Source organism: Helicoverpa armigera, chromosome 5, assembly GCF_030705265.1.
Source record: "Helicoverpa armigera isolate CAAS_96S chromosome 5, ASM3070526v1, whole genome shotgun sequence".
Classification (NCBI taxonomy): domain Eukaryota; kingdom Metazoa; phylum Arthropoda; class Insecta; order Lepidoptera; family Noctuidae; genus Helicoverpa; species Helicoverpa armigera.
Window position 1 is genome coordinate 5,270,937 of NC_087124.1, and position 18,049 is coordinate 5,288,985.

Consider the following 18,049-nt stretch of genomic DNA (forward strand, 5'->3'; position numbering starts at 1 on the left):
TGCCAGGTGCCGAAGAAGACGCCGTCGGCCCTTTACAGCGTCCGCCGAAGAGGCGGAACTTTATGAGGCGTACAGGGAGGCAAAGAGTGCTCTTCAGCTGGCCATCGCGAAGGCTAAAGCAGAGGCTCAAAGGGAACTGCTGGCGACTCTTGACCGCGACCCGTGGGGTCGGCCCTACCGGATGGTAAGGGGCAAGCTGCGCCAGTGGGCTCCCCCACTGTCCCAGAGTATGCAGCCCCAACTTCTTGCAGATGTAGTCAGCGCGCTTTTCCCCCTGAGGTCGGAGCATAATCCACCTGCCATGGTTCCGCCTTCGAGCGTGCCCAACGCCGAGGTCGACGACGACGATGTGCCTCATGTGACCCGAGCAGAGCTAAAAGCGGCGGTCGCTCGCATGAAAAACACTGCTCCAGGACCCGATGGCATTCCAGGCCGAGCATGGGCTCTGGCCTTTGAGGCTCTCGGGCCCCGACTAGCAGGACTCCTGAGCGCATGTCTGGAGCAGAGTCAATTTCCGTACCGGTGGAAGACCGGAAAGCTGATCCTGCTCAGGAAGGACGGACGCCCCGCAGATTCACCATCTGCCTATAGGCCAATTGTGTTGCTGAACGAAGTGGGCAAGATCTTCGAGAGAATCATCGCCGACCGCCTTGTTCAGTACATGTCTAGCGAAGGGCCAGATCTGGCGGACAACCAATATGGTTTCCGAAAGGGCGTTCAACAGTGGACGCGATCATGCGCGTAAGGGTCCTGGCGGAGGAAGCTGTCGCCCGGGCGAGGTGGTCTTGGCGGTGTCGCTCGACATCGCCAATGCATTCAACACCTTGCCCTGGAATACCATCAAGGAGGCGCTCCGTTACCATGGAGTGCCAGCGTACCTCCGCCGCATAGTCGGGGATTACTTGTCGGAAAGAGCTGTCGTATACCCGGGTCGAGAAGGATGGGGTCGTCGAGAGATGACGTGCGGTGTTCCTCAGGGTCGGTTCTTGGCCCTCTCCTGTGGAACATTGGATACGACTGGGTCCTGCGCGGTGCGCTTCTCCACGGCGTCAGCGTGATATGCTACGCTGACGACACGCTAGTAACAGCACGTGGGAAGACGTACCGGCAGGCGGCCATTCGGGCGACAGCCAGTGTCTCACAGGTTGTGGGCAGAATCCGACGTCTTGGCCTCGAGGTGGCCCTGCACAAGTCTGAGGCCCTTTGTTTCCATGGGCCGAGGAAGAAGCCACCTCCGGGGTCCAGCATAGTGGTAGGAGGGGTCACCATCGCTGTCGAGTCGACAATGAAATACCTCGGACTCGTTCTCGACAGTCGATGGGACTTCGGGCCGCACTTTCAGCGGCTAACCCCTCGTTTGATGGCCGCGGCTTCAGCGCTCTCGCGCTTGCTACCCAATCTCAGGGGCCCCAACAACTCCTGCCGGAGGCTCTATATGGGGGTCGTGAGGGCGATGGCGCTGTACGCCGCGCCAGTGTGGGCGAACACCCTGGCGGCCCGCAACCGCGCAGCGCTACGAAGACCACAGCGAGCGATGGCCATCAGGGTCATAAGGGGTTACCGAACGATCTCGTTCGAAGCGGCATGTCTCCTAGCCGGATCTCCGCCGTGGGACATGGACGGAAGAGTCCTCGCGTCACTCTATACATGGCGCGAGGAAGCGGTGGGGCGGGGCGAGCGTCTCGCACCTCGACAAGTCGAGGCGCATAGGGCTGAGCTCCGCCAAGTGTTAATGGCGGAGTGGGAGCAGAGGCTTGCACGACCCACGGCAGGGCACGCCGTTATCGCGGCGATAAGGCCCGTAATGAAGGAGTGGCTGGAGAGAAGCCACGGCGCCCTCAGCTTCCGGCTGACACAGGTTCTCACCGGACATGGTTGTTTCGGAAAGTTCCTGTGTCGCATAGGCCGGGAGCCCACGCCCGAATGCCACCATTGTGGCACCGGCAACGAAGATTCGGCGTTGCATACGTTGGCGGAGTGCCCAACATGGGCAACGCAGCGCCGTGAATTAACTGCGGTACTGGATGCCGCGGGAAATCTTTCGCTGCCGGCCGTCGTGTCTTCCATGGTCAGCAGCGAAGAAGAGTGGAATGCCGTCGCCTCCTTTTGCGAGGAGGTGATGGTTTTAAAGGAGGCGGCGGAAAGGGTGAGAGAATCTGCTACCTCTCTCCCCACCCGCAGCAGACGTAGGGGGCGTCGCAGGGTGGCTGATCTCCGGCCACCATAGGGCGCGGCCTGCGGACGACAGACTAGGGGCGTCTGTCGTCCGATCAGAAACAGGCCTCGAGACGGTGGCGTTGTGTTGCGCGCGCCTCTCTCAGTGGAGTTACTGTGGCCGCTGGGTGACGGCCACAGAGGGTGACGGGGCCCGCCTTCGAACATCTGGCGGGCCAAATACCTGTCGGGGGTGCGGAAGAATGCTTTGGCGATACCCGTGCCCTCGACAACAGGTAATTGGAGACAACACCAGGTAGGGTTTTTAGCCGGTAAGAGTCCGGCACACCCCTCCACCTGCCCCAGGTGGAGTACAGTCCATGAGGATTTTCCCCCCTGACAAAAAAAAAAAGGTACCGATTTATTAGTACGATACGTAGCCATGTTTGTCGAAGCTGGATGACTACGAATCATGAACCTTCTTGATAATCATAAAGATCTATTAATTTAAGGGTAAGTGCTTACTTAAAAATATCAATCATAATAAAAGTTTCATTATTTGCTAATATAATCTTGCCACATAACTTTAGATGCTATTCAATAAAGCGATATGCAAAACGACCAAAGCGTCATGGTCTGTCGTTGCCTTGTTAGTCCAAATCTACATAAATTGTTGTGTAATATTTATTTTATATAAACAATGCCCATAATTTGCATAGCTTTATGGTGATTTCCATCGTGTTTTGATTGCTTTATAGGTGAGTGGGTAAGGATGAATATAAGCTATCGGTGTTCCGTAGACGGGGCAAAGGGCCAGGGCAGTGGTGAACGACCGCGCTCGCGGTGTCCGCCGTCCGGTCCGACTGGCGCGGCCGCTCCTCGCTAATATGGAATAAGCTTGAAAATGATTATGTATGTGGAAACCCGATGCAACCATGGGCGTAGCCACACTGGGGCAAGCTGGGGCATTTGCCCCACCCTGGGCCCTGGCTCTGACCTATAAGGTGTCTGATTAAACAATGTTTTACTAACTCTAACTAACAACATCAACAACATATGTAATATCCGTAAGTTATTGCACAAAAAAACCAAAATGCACGCTCGAGTTCCCGAACGTGCGCGGTTCGCGCGTCATTTGAAAGCGAGCCGAAAGAATAGTTGCTATGTGGCGTAGCGAGCCGAGCCGTCCATCTAATCCAAAAAATAATGCATTGAAGGAGATGGAACTGGTAGATGTGATCAAAATTTCGGAAATGCAATTTTATCCTAGTGTAAAAACCGCGCTCGCTATTTTGCTTGCCCAGCCATGTATGACCTGTACAATAGAACGATCGTTTAGCACAGTGGTTATAACCGCTGGTCCGCGGACCACTGGTGGTCCCTGGAGGCATTCCGAGTGGTCCGCGAAGATTAGCTGCGCGACGTTGCTATACGTTATCTAACTTTATTTTTATCGACTTATCTATGCGAGCGAGGGGATTTTCGTATAGACGTGAATCGGGCGTGTCATACCTAGTCCCCCCATTCATGAAAATGTATATTTGGGCGACATTTAACGTAGTTTTTTGTTTTGAGTCTTAAAAAATAATTAAAATTTCGCGCTCGCTTCGCTCGCGTATTCAGTAACTATACTATGTTTGTATTGGTCAGGAAACACAAGGTTAAGTACATTTGGGCAAAATTTTACGTAATATATAGTTTAAGTCCGTAAAAAATTTCACGCTCGCTTCGCTCGCGTATTCAGAAACTATATGCCCTTATTTTTGCATTTGTCAACAAACAAAAAGTTAAGTACGTTTGGGCTAAATTTTACGTAATATTTGGTTTGAGTCCGATAAAAATTTCGCGCTCGCTTCGCTCTCGTATTCAGAAACTATATGCCCTTATTTTTGCATTTGTCAACAAACAAAAAGTTAAGTACGTTTGGGCAAAATTTTACGTAATATTTGGTGCAAGTCCGATAAAAATTTCGCGCTCGCTTTGCTCGCGTATTCAAACTAGGTATATGCCCTTACTTTTGGCTTTTGTCCTGTGTGTGATTGTTTATTTTCTGTACCTACCTGAAAATATAAACCTCTCAAATTAAGAGATTAACAATTTTGAAATTAACGGCTCAAGATGCAAAAAATCGGAGGGCCCCCGCCCTCCCCCGGGGGATAGGTTGACTGCTGCCCCACCCTGAGCCCAAAGCTGGCTACGCCCATGGATGCAACTATATCGACGTGTCACACATAGTAAACAGGTTCGCTCTTTGTTGTAACGGTAGGTGATTAGAGTCGACGGGATTTTGGTGATTAAACACATACACCGTTGACCCGCTTTACACTTTGTTTGTAAATAATGACTCAAATCAGTCCCGAATATTGTCTTACCTATTATTTTATTTGTTATGAGCCCCATCATTATACTATGGTAACATGTTTATGGAAGAGAATTGCAGGCAAAAATTGAACGTTTGTAAATATAGAAAATACTAAGTAATTAATTTCAGTACAATAACTACAACTAGTATGTAACTCTAACCGAGCGAGTGACAAATGCCACTTGTTCAAAATAAACCTGTCTTGAACAGTAGTTATAATTCAATCGCATCTCAAGGAACTTGCTGTGGGAAGAAATAAAACCCTAGGGCCAACCAGGTGCAACCGCCAGGTAGCTAAATAACAATTAATTCCTTTTGAACTTGTAAGCTTTTTCTTCGCACAGGTATACGAACTCCGAGGATGCACTTAACTCGAGATCTTGGTCACGTGAGGCCTTATTATTGAATTGCGCTCGAGTTGACCGTATAATAATAAAATAAAAAACTGCAAATCGCCGTCGTCGCCACTCGGCGCAGCAACTAATTTGTTATTCCAACATGACCTTCCTTGACTCTGAACGTTTATCCTCTCCTCGCTAACAAAAACGTTACCGTCTCATTGTCTCAAAACGTAACATCGCGTCCGCACACCTACTGTTATGCCACTGTTTGATTGTTACATTTTGGTTGTATAAATGCGTTGTTAGATACTTGATATTTTTAATTGGTCCAAGCACCTTTGTCAGGATCAGATATCACTCGGGAGATGGACTTTTCGGCACGAAACACACGGCAGAGATTTTGATTGATTGAATGGTGTTTGATCCTAATATGTGCTTTGGTAGCAGAATGGTAAGGCGTATTTTGGAGTGTATTTGGGCGTCTGTGTAGCGAGGGGCTGGCTACAAGGCCGCGGGTCGACAACCCGGCTGGGCTGCAGCGGCCACGTGCGAAACCAGCTCACCTCGACAACAACGCTAAAGACTAAGGACTGGGGAACTGACGACTGCCCACATTTTGATATCTTGAACAATTTGATGTGTTTTTGTTTTCTTATGTCGATTTTAACGCTTGAAGTTGCTAGTGGTCAATTTCGATTTTGAAACAACGGAATATTTGATTTTGGAAAACTTTTACATCGAATAAAGATTAGACGTAGACACATAGACAATAAGACTATGTAAGACCGTGTCAATGAGAACAAAAAACTTAAGCATGCCTTAATTAAAATATAGGGTCGATTAATAGTTACCTCTATTTCTTATCTTCTAAGCAAAACCCAAAATGTTTTGATGACTGGTATAGTCACCAGGGGATAAATAAAAGACAGATGCTTGGCTTTCAAATGGAATACAAACAGAAATCAGCTGTTCTAAAATGAATTAGACCCTTGAGCTCAGGTAGAGCATCCGGTTTATTTTTTTGTATAAGTGCAAGTGCACCCATGCTTTGTATTGCTCAGAAAACGATTTCGCAAATCAGGAGTAAGATAATTTGGAACTGCATACTATATTTCGAAGCTCAATTCGCACAAATTCATTGTTGCATTTAGGTAAACACTGATTTCATACAATTCAAAAATTTTCTACGAATTAGAAGCTTAATAGTAACACTATTTCACATGCTTATCCATCCTGTAACACTAAAAACTTCACAGAAATAGATAATTACTTAATTATTTTTTGCTTTTGCGTGCCAACATATTTTGATAACTGAATTTATGCATCTCAATAGTGAGCAACTGTGCACTATCAATGTACTTTTGAATTAGGGTGCACAGACTGCAGTTGCACCCCTAGGGAGTCAACGACCGGCCCAGTGTCTCCCGCGCCCCCGCGCCCAATCATATGTGACTTCTCTGGGGCCCTGGCGGTTCAACGACCCTTCAACAAACCCCCTGTAAAACCTATAGCGAGCCAGACAGATCAACTCCCGTTCATAAACAATCGATAGTCGGTACAGACACACAGGTATGTACTCACCAAGCTATTAACATGATACACTGACTAGGCAATATGTGGTAAGTATCCGATACCCCGATAAAAAGTCATGAGATATTTTTCTACGGATATGGAAAAAAGTTCATGTCCAAATGAGGAGACTGCAATTTATATGGTTAGAAGTCCGCCTATGTCTAAATATTTTTCATTTATGCGTATACAGAATAGCAAAATGAATGAAGAATTATAAAAATACATATTAGAAATAGCCTGTAACGATACCGTAAGTGGGCTTAATACGAATAGTTGAACTATTTTTGTGCAGACAGTAGGTAGGTACCCACCACCGGTGCACTGGCACAGACAAGAAAGAAATAAAACGGCACCGTTCGCCATGTCGCGTCGCCAAGCGTTCACAACAAGTTTGTGTGAATGTGTGTCGCAAGTGTTAGTTACCATCCAGGTCCACATGTATTGCTCTCAACACTTGATGACACGTTTTAAAACAACGATGTAAAGCACATGAAGCGTAGAGGTATTAATAAAGAAACACGCGAGTTAGAACCGAGACGATACGTACGCGGTAAGCGGTGACTGCCATACCACGCGCGACTGAAATAAACTGCGCTCAATGAAATCGATTTGTGCATAATAAACTTCTTTTACAAGCCGTTCTTTTAGCTATTACAGCAGATACATTATTTTTTCATTGTAATGGGCACCGCATAAACAAGAGAAGAGGAACAAGCTCAACTTGTCACGAATCACGAAATACACTACCTATTTGACCTAATTACCTCGTACTTATGAAATGCAACCGCAGCAGAAAGAATGCAGTGCGGATTTGAAATAAAACAGAAAAGTTGGGTTCTAACATAAACTAAACCAGTTTAATGCATGATGCTGGTATCTGTTGGTCCGTGGGGAGATAGGGTATTTGCAACTCACAACGAATATGATTGAGCTAATTCAGTTCATATTATGAGTTACTGTGAATGATTGTGATTGTCAGCTTTTCCCAAATATTGAGGCTCTTTATAATAACCATCAGCTGTGGATAAAGATTAAAAGCTAGATAAGAAAACATAAGAATACATATAATTAAATAAATCTTCCACATTGTGCATTTTGATTTCGTTCCACAAGAGTTCTTCTGAAAAGCTATAAATATCGCTTTCGGTTCGATACGAGAGGAGAAAGCTATGGTGTTGCAACCGTGTCGGCCGACGTGTAGCCAAAAGGTTTCGTGACGACAATCTGTGCCTCTTGCATAATTTTTCCGCGTTCACCACGATCACGATCAACCGCTGCGCAGCTTAAGGCGAGGAAGTGGTCAACAATAATTCCATAACCGGCACGCGCATCTAAGGCGCCAAAAGGGGTCGGAGCGTCTGAGCGGGGCGAGGATAACAATACGCGCGCTAGCTTATAACTAAAAGTCGTAAGCGACAAAATGGTTTTGTAATTTTAATATTTAGAAATGATAATTTAATAAAAATTCCTACTACCATTTTAAAGAGTATGTATATACTCAACTACTAAAAAAGTTAAGAGGCTTAAATCGGTCCCGTTTGCCCATAATATGTGAATCTCTTTTTAAAAAGAGGTATGTTTGATATATTTTTCTCTGTTATAAAAGTTACCTAATCATGTTTCTACAACTAACAAAATAAGGCTTATATCATGAACTTTCAGGTAACCAAGTTGTATTTTGATCCGTTTTGTATTTACTGAGAAAAATTGACATCCTTGGCGCCAAAAATTCCAATTCGTCCTCTTAACATCGATTGTAAAAGATTTCTCCTGCATTCGGAAAAGTGAACATCTGCTCTCCGTGTTCTTTCTAAAATAAAATGACGTCGTTGTTTCAGGAAAAGCTGCGAGGACGACAGATTTCAAAGAATTCGTTTGTTTACGTACAATCTCACGTACCCAGGCATGTTTTTGAACACATATTTAAAAAAAGTTAATGAGGACATATGAATAAAGTGTGTCAGCGAAAAGAATAAGTTCAAGTGTACGGTCGTTTACGCAACGCGCGCAAGTAGGCCAATATTGTATCTGTTTCTGCAGGCTTAATACCTTACTACTTGCGAAACGATGTAACGTAACGAAGCATGGGCGACGGGATTTTACTGTTGCTTGTTTTGTCCATTGGAAATGGGACGCCAAGAAGTTTATTTTTTGCTGCTAAGTTTGTTTCAGCTTTCTTGGTTTTTATCCAGCTTTCACATCACACGGTCGCGATACTGTGTACGAAAACTCTTAAATCATTTTTATTTTCTAGATAGCCACAAAATCAAACGGATTAAGGTCATTTATTTAGGAATCCGAAAATCCTGTGGCGTGCAAATATTTAAAAGTTTGCTGAAAATTCTTCAGTAATGTTATAATTATGGTCTCAGAAACCTGACGCTCAGGGCAACAGGTGGGTTTATAATAATTGTTGGAACTACTGGAGTTAAGGTTTTTCCTTGAGGTAGTACGTCATTACATACAAAGAGGGTGTTTTGTTACATGCTGGTGTAGAATGCGGACGTATTCCTGCATGTCGGATGTCATGTCAGTGTCGGACAAGTGCTGTGTGCCAGTGTGCCTATTTCTGTAGCGGTGTGATGTTACGCAAGCATCGCCACGTGCTGCGCACACACAACAAACCAATGAACTGTGGCAATAACGTAAATGCTGAGTATTTTATAGATTACATTTTGATGTAACAACTATTATTATAAATATTCTGAGTAATATTGTATTTTAGGAAGGACACAGCCGTTGTAGGCGTGTCAATAATCTCAAAATAGGTTTTGTAATTCACATGCAGTTGAACAACTATGGTAAAAACTACGTCAGATATAAGAATGTTAGCTTTGTTCTTGCTAGCAAGCGACGCGGGAGGGATGTCCAACGCTCGTTCGAAATCAGCACACAGACTCTTATCAAATATACGGACAGACCGGCAGTGAAGAAACATTAGTGACACGATTAACAGAGCAAACTCACGTAGCTACAGAAATAGTTTGAAATGTCGCAAGTGTTCAAGATATGACACAGCACACAGTGCTTGCGGTTAGTGCTAATGTTGTTTGTCCAAGGCACCGAGGCGCTTCTGCAGCACGATCATCAATAGTCCATTATGTATTAACCACTAAGGGCCGGTTTTTCAATCATCAGTTAACTTCTATCTGATGAATATGTTTGACGTTTTGACAGCTTTTGTATAGAAAATATGTCTAACCGCCATATTTACTCCTCAGATAGTCAGTTAACTGATGATTGAAAAATCAGCCCTAAGTCAAACAAGTGTTATGCGTTATAACCTTGCCCTCATTTACACGTTATCGATTGTTTAACAGAATACTAATTCCGAAATCAATTTAAAAGTTGTTGTTGTTGCTATTAGTATACGTTCGTTTAGACATCGATAAACTAGGTCCGTATTATGTTGGGTGCTCCTGTGGGTGCCTTAGCTTACCTGCAAAAAATAACGTGACACACCTTTTAGATATTTTATTTGTATTATTTATTGCTGGTATGATTCAGTTTTGATATTATGTACTTACTTAAAAGCCTACCTTTTTCCTATTTTTTTGCCCAATCGGTGATTTTGTTTTGAAATGACAGATATTGACTAAATGATTGACAGAAATGCACTATTGAGTAGGCAATCTAATTATGTTGGTGAAATAGGTAGTAAACGAATAAAAAAAGATATTCATGCACACTAAAGATACGGAATGTGCATGAACGATAAGCAGCCTCAAATCTTGAGTAGGTGTATATTCGATACCAATGTCAGTGGGTTAGGCGTTCATCATATCAGAGGTTAATTTTAAAGAAAGAATATTATGCATAAGCGGTTGGCATTGCAGTGAGCATTGTATGTAGGTAATGAGAGGTGTCGGGCGAGCCACGTCCGGACCGCCCCGCCGCCGCCGCCGGATCGATACAGACGCGGCTGCCACCGCCACTGCCCTGCCACCTCGTACCCTTGCCAATTCACCAGACCCAGACACCGGAATATATCATACAATACGGATATTAACTAGCTACCGGTTTACACACAACATGAATACAACAATCTGACAATATTAATCCTACATCATTCGAATGGGATAAAATATTGCCTTTCTAAAAAATTACATGAAATCAACTTCCAAAATATTAAAAAAGAGTTATACCTTAAATTATGACGAGAGAGAATATCCTTAAATTCTGACAAAATATCGCCGTATAATAATAATCACACGAAATTCCAGAGTAATGTTTCTGCAGAAACTAAGGTAGTTAAGTAAGTAGTCACCTACGAATAACTTGCACTTTTATCTTGTGTTTTGGAAGTTGGATTTTTTTGTTAAGTTTATTAACTTATCATTTGCCTACTTTGATAGGACAATAATTTTTGCGGTCAGGTCGTCGAAATGAATGCTACCACGATAAAAAAAAAACATTTAGAGCCTGGCACGGTCAGTGCACCAGTTTGGCATGTAGGTAAACCTCTTTCCGGATATACTAAATGCTGGCATAAAATTAAACCAAAGTGAAGCTTAAGAAAAACTGTGGTTCACGTGGACACACAAGCAGTTGCAACATGGCGTTGGCTATTTATATACCTTTGTAAATTCGGTCCACACTCAGCCGATGTAAACAAAATGGCTGCACCGCTGACGATAAGTTATCGCTTCGTTTAATGTGTCGAGATACGTCGGCAGGCGTAACGTAAATGGGAAGTGGGCGACTGGCGAAATACGTCTTGCCATTGCCAGTACCAACCAATGTTTAATAATTTTGCTTTACGGTAAACTCCAAAGTACCCCACAAGTTACGCAAAAATAAATAATGTCTTTGTGACGCGTCGGGCCTTAAATAGGCCTTACGGACATAGGTGGCGGGTGGAAAGATAAAATAAGGACCACGGTTGAAGGTTGCGATGACAATAAAATTATTGCAAATAGGTATACCGAATAACATTGATTTTTTCTAAGTTACTAGAAAATAGTTTAAATGCCTCTTTCATAGGACATTTAATAGATAGGTGTTACAAAAATACACAAAGCTGAAAGATGGTTAAGTGACCCCTTAACTAGTCAATTGACTTAATGACACCATTATAATTACAATAGGTAAGTAGGTAATAAAACTGGTTAGGTCTCATTCGCAATAGAGTTAATACACTCTTGTTTCACAATACTTTTGTGTATTTTGTAACATTTATCCCTTCACCCTTATATGTCTGAAAATACCACAACAATTCAAATGTGCTGTTAACAGTACAGAATGTGTGTACACAAAAGATACCAATATGAATTTTTTATCTTACTCCTTTTTTGAATGGGCGTCTTTAATTGGAGAGTGGGCATTTTCAGGCTGTTTATTTTTTTGATGTTGGATAGTGCTGATTTAGCAGAATAATCTGAATACACCATTTTGACTTTGGAGTTGGAGTAAAAAATTTAATAATCATCATCTTTGAGGGTAGTTCCTCAAAACTTTGGATTATTATATTCTTGCCTGCCACTTCAAGGAACTCTCAAGTGTGATATTTTTTGCAGCCATCCTGTCCACTGTCCAGGGACCTCTTACTGAATTGCCCAGGAGCCCATCATCATTGCTCTTTTTCTGGGCCAAGTAAAAAAGGGAACCCTTTTTCATTCCCAGGGCTTCCAAGACGGAAAGAAATGAAAATCTTAGCAGCTTCAAGCAAAAATGTTTGCTTAATATGTATGGCCGCTTGGCATCACAATACATCATAAAATGTGGCATGCTAGAAAATCATACAAATGATGTCCATTTAATTTTTTGGTTTCCTCTTACAGAAAACTACAATATTTTCAGAAGAAACAGGCTATATTTCATCAGGGTACGGGAGAAGGTTCCGATGGAATCTGGGTGAGACAGCAGGGAAACAGCTAGTGTTCTACAAGGTGTAGATAATGTTGGCAACAATTATTTCTCATATGGCATTATGCCATATTTCTTCTGTTGACAACAGTCTGCATAGTTGTTGCTACATGGAAACTCCAAAAAAACATGCTATAGTGTACCTAGATGCAGTGTTTTTTTAAAGTAGGTAATTAGTACATTCTTTTACACACATTTATGAGTTGGTCACAAGTTATACATTCCACATTTATTTACAAATTAGCACATAATTCGTTTAAATTATTCTTTGACCAATACCTATGTTGTTTTTAATTGCTGATGTCGATCGTAATACAGTTCTGCAGAATGTTGTTCGAAAGTAAATCAACATTAGAGGAACTATAAAGTTGCATCATAATTAAAAGTTTTTTTTTTAAAATATTGTATCAATTTAAAGGCTTAGTAAACACAAGTTGTAATTTTGCTCTTATATGAGGAAAAGAACAAGACTAGCCTTGACAAATAATGTAAGAATAATGCATAGATGACTCAGCAGTTACGATCTTCCTGAATAACTGTGGTTTATTTTGATCTTTATTTGGACCATGTATAAGTATACATTTTATAAAAAATAAAAACAAATAATTTACAAAAAAGCAACCGTGTCAATTATCATAGTATTAGTTGCCATTATTTTAAGATCAAAAAGCATTCAAGAAAAATCTAATGGATTTAATGCATGATGGTGAATCCACAACACAACAAAAGATTGACACCAAAGATGTACCTACCTACTTCATTTTTCTTTTCATTGTCTCTCTTTGATAATTGATTTTCATTCTTCAGCAATTTGTGAACACACATTGGAGTATTTATTTGATTTTACAAACATAACAGGATTCCAACTATATAAACAATCTCTTTTTTCGTCCAAACAGTAAAAAATAGGAAGAACAATGTAAACCTACATGTATCATCCATGATATATAAGTATACTTAATGCATTACGTTGTTGCTACGGACAAACTAGGAAGTCATTTCAATCCAGGAGTTTCATCGTGACCTTCCAACTAAATAGCAACTCTAATCAACAAAACTTCGTCCAAATTTTATTGGACTGAAATCGATACTTATGTAAAGTTAACAATCACACAATAAAATTTACTTACTTTTGTACGAGATTCCTCCGCAGCAGTGAAATACACAAAAACTTAGCCTGATGGCATAAATCAACACATTGTAGGTACCTCAAGTAAGACGCAAATAAAATCACTAACGCAGTCCATTTATCGAGAGTGATGTTTGACAAAACTTCAAATCGATTAAATTTTCTACTTTACATGAAATTTCAAGAATGTTATTAATTTCACATTCAGTTCACAAAATGTCACTGACTTGGGATGAAATAACACTATTTAATTTTGATTCATAATGATTTTCACCAATTTTCAAGCGCTTGGAGAACAAAAACAGCTGGTTACTCATTTATGTTTTTTTCTGCCACATACAGAAAGTAAGCAAAAGCATAGAGCATAGGGCTTATGATGCCTTTTTGCGTTAAAAACCGATACTTACCGAAATTATACGGTAAATTATTCACGTCAAAACGAATAAACACATCTCAGATTTTTAATTGTTTTTATTATATTTTTGATTTTGATAATAAATAACTAACTTTGTAACTTTGTCACCATTAAACTCGCCATTAAGATCGCCTTCTTTTAAATTTTCTCGTATATTTGAAATTGCTTGATGATGAATTTAATTAAAAATGGCGAATCATTTTGTGAGATAATTTGATAAATATTATTGAAAATATGTGCAAATAAACTTTATGTACATATACAAATAAACTCTATTGAAGTTTTGTTTAACGCAAAGCCACCAATTGTGGTCACCCTATTATTACTACATGTTATAAGGTAAGTATATTAATTATAGAAGTAAATTACAGTAAGTATTGGAATACTACAACTACTTATATTGGAAGACGGCTGCCGACGGCTACAAGCATCGAGAATTATTGAGAGATGGAAGGTATGGTGGAAGTCTTTGCCCAACAGTGGGACAGTTCAGGAAGGAAAAATAAGAAACAAAAAAGCGGGAAGTATAAATTTTGTGAAAACATTATAAACCACATGTGCACTGCCATCAGTTGCGAACTCAGATTACACAGTTTTGATCCGATATCCGAAATACCAAAAGTATATTGTGTAGGTAATAAAAGCCAACCACAACATAGATCCATAAAAAAAATCTTTATTCCGCATAATTCAGAGAAAAACGTTGAAATCTTTGCAACCGCTGTAGCTTTTATCTTCGTCTTGTTGAAGAATTCCTATATAATCTTCTTCTTTGGAAAGACATAAATTCTTAAGGATTTCAGATGGGGAGGGTATGTTCTTATCCTGTATAGGTATAGAGTCAATTAAATCATCTATATTTTGATTGAACATACTACTGTCACACTTATCCAATACTTCCTCAGCACACAATTGTTGCGAAGAAGTTTTACCATCGACTGCGTTCTCGTTGTAAGTTTCAGCAATCAAGGAAAAGTGTTCAGACTCCATATCTTCTAGTGACAACTTGGCTCCCGTGCGTACCAACTCTGCATTTGCCTCAGAAACATCCGTGTAATTCAGGTTTTCTATTGAAGTAAGCTGTTTTTCTGACGATGTGATGTCGGGTTCATTATGTTTCTGTTTAAGTTTTTCAACTAGTTCCCCAGACTGTCGCACAACTGTCCCTGGTGGTTGCGCTTGACATTTATGAGTTCTCTGTGATACCTGAAACGATAAATTAGTGCTTGTAAAATTGAATTAAGATAATATGCGAGCTACCCAGATTGCGCTCGAATTATTCCTGAATATTTCTCCCCAATATAGTGAAACTCACATGTAAATTCCTTCAGTATTTTTTGAGTTTAAAGTGACATCATAGATGACTATTACCTATTATTCCTTTCAGTCTGCGGCGCAGGATCGTACCTAATATTAAGAAGGTAAACATTGGAATAGGTACTTTACTAACTTACTTTGTATCTAAAACTCTTTTGGCAAGCTGTGCACTTGTACGGCATGACACCGGTGTGTATACGTCTATGTACCAAATACGAGACACGCTGACGAAAACATTTACCTGCAAAAATAAGACAAATCATTTCAAATTCCATTTTTTTTCACTATCCTACTAATAATACTTAGTAACGCGCAAATTCGCAAGAATGGGGAAATGCATGTTGATGGCGCTTTCACACAAAAAGTACTGAATGGATTTTGATAAAATTTGGCTGTAATATAGCTCTATGTTAAGGCTTGTTTTATCTATATGTCTGAAGTAGGTGCTAGGAAAGTATATAGTATATATATAGTATTTAATAAAAAAGATATATAAAGGTGATCGTACCGCATGTTTCGCACGAGAAAGGCTTTTCCCCAGTGTGGATACGTTGATGATTGTGGAGTGTTGACAGTTCTTTGAAAGCGCGCCCACAATAACTACATGTGTGAGGCTTTTCATCATTATGATACAGAAGATGTTTGTGATATGATTGCTGAAATGTAAACGTTTTGTTGCATTGCGTACATGCGTACGGAGTTTCACCTGCAACAAAAAATATGATTAAAAATTGAGATTATCTCGATGCTATAATGATGACCAATTTTGAAAAAAGCCAAACAGCTAATAATATTAAGAAACGATACGTGTTCTTTTAGACGTTATAAGAAAGCCAATGGCAATACTCGAGTTATTTTTTTTGCAAAAAATATGTTTATTTTTTAGCGATAATGACTTAGTTGCGATTTCCGTCAAGGTATTTTTGCATCTGCTTCGTAATTAAAATTATTCTGTTAGTACGAATTACCTCAACAACTAACACCAAGTATTATTTTAACCTGTATGAAGACGTTTATGTTTCTTCAGGAAATATTTGGTTGTAAAGCATTTACGGCACACATCACATTGCCATTGTTTGTTATCGCTTCTTTCAATGTTAGATAGCTTTTCTTCTTGGTGTTCTGGGTTTCCACCATCCGTTTTATCGACACTGGTCTCAGAATTGGAATTCCCAGACAAAAATCCGAAGTGCGCTACCCTCAAATGTACCATAAGAGACCCTCTCATCTTGAAATTTTTTGGACATAAATGGCAGTGGTATCTGGTAAAACTTTGATTTGAATTTTCATCAATGTTGTGAATTAAGCATCTGTGCATCCTCAAAATATTGGCATCTATAAACTGCAAATTGCAGATATTACAAGTGGTATTTGCTTGCACTAAGGCTGCTTCTGTTTTAACAATAATTGATTTGCTACCTTCACTGCCTTCCGTATTTCTTATATCTACAACTGGTACCGTGTTTACTGCTATAACTGGTAGTTTCGGATAAATTTTCACGAATTTAACAGGAGCATTTGTCGCAGATGACGGAGATTTATTTTTAACCACACACGATTTAGGTTTCTTTTGCTGCGGCTTAGCTTGATTTTCGGAGTTCACTATTTCGTTGATAACCATAGGCATTTCCTTTTCTTTGCTTTTAGTGGTCAATAGTTTCACGTGGCTAAACAAATGTATTGTTAGTTTGTCCAAGCCAAATACTTCTTCCTGACAAACTGGGCACAGCAATTTATTTGTTGATACATGTATTAATCTGTCTCTTAATGACTGCACTGATTCAAAAACACCAATATGCGCACAAACTGGACAGGGCAGACAAGCTGCATTAGCACTCATTCTGGAGAGAAAAATAATTACTTTGCTATGTTTAGCTTTAATAATAAGCAACTGTTAGCACGCCACATGCGAGCACGATAGCGCGCAACTAAAGCTCTGGTGTGTTATTTTTGGATACTACCATGGATGCTACGTATAAATCATTTGGCGGGATTTCAAGATATTTTGTTATACTAATATTATGGTTACGAAATACTTCAGAAACTTGGTTTAAAATTGCAGGCACTGTTAATGTTTTCCTAAATAACGATGACATGACAAAGGTGATTATGAAATGTATGTATGTTTAGTGAAGATGAGTTACAAATATTGGACCAGTGCAATAGTTAGATAAAAGATTAACAATATAATTAGATTAAACATATTTGCATGAAATGCATATGAAACTGCATATTCGTAACACGAGGTCTGGGGTTCAATTCCCGGGTCAGACCGAAATCGCTTTGTGGGTTTTAGAATTTTTCAACATACAATCATTGTGTGGCGTGGATGTTAGTTACTCTTTCGTGCTCTGAATAGATCATAATTAAATTATGTGTAGAGCCTTTTTCCTATCCTAGAGTACCTAATACATCATAACGTAACGGATTAATTTCATTACGATCCAGTATATAGTTATCCCACCCAAAACAAAAATGTGAAAGACTGCCAAGTTCGATAATATGGGAATGCTTCGCCTATAAAAGAAGTGAGATCTGAATAAGTACCAAGTTCCATACACATACCTCAGTTAAAAATAGTTACTTTTTAATGATGTTACTTGGCAAGTTTTCATACACCTTGTTATAAACCTACTAAACGCAATGAATCAAGTAGGTATTTAATTTTCTATTAAAACTTGCCAAGTAATCATCATTAAAAAGTAACTATTTTTAACTGAGGTATGTGTATGGAACTTGGTACTTATTCAGATCTCACTTCTTTTATAGGCGAAGCATTCCCATATTATCGAACTTGGCAGTCTTTCACATTTTTGTTTTGGGTGGGATTTCATTTATTTTTGTAAGGTTGTTTATTTTATTTTTTTCTTATGATGAAGTTAGTTAAAAAAATG

General features: G+C 40.4%; 2 protein-coding genes across 7 annotated transcripts in view; both read right to left on the bottom strand.

Annotated features, from left to right (window-relative positions):
* Window positions 1-13,777, bottom strand: part of Ctrip (circadian trip) — a 39,756-nt gene extending 25,979 nt beyond the window's left edge. For all 6 annotated transcript variants that reach the window (XM_064034769.1, XM_064034768.1, XM_064034771.1 and 3 more), the window contains exon 1: window positions 13,425-13,777. The gene's annotated coding sequence lies outside the window, so the exon portion shown is untranslated. The remainder of the gene's footprint in view (window positions 1-13,424) is intronic.
* Window positions 13,778-14,500: 723 nt separating this feature from the next.
* LOC110370866 (zinc finger protein 679) lies at window positions 14,501-17,602 on the bottom strand. The gene is made up of 4 exons (XM_021326857.3): window positions 16,155-17,602; window positions 15,664-15,861; window positions 15,293-15,396; window positions 14,501-15,044 (listed from the first exon to the last, which is right to left on the bottom strand). Exons 1-4 carry the CDS (start codon window positions 16,993-16,995, stop codon window positions 14,529-14,531), a joined length of 1,659 nt encoding a protein of 552 aa, XP_021182532.3. The 5' UTR covers window positions 16,996-17,602; the 3' UTR covers window positions 14,501-14,528.
* Between the last annotated feature and the right edge of the window lie 447 nt (window positions 17,603-18,049).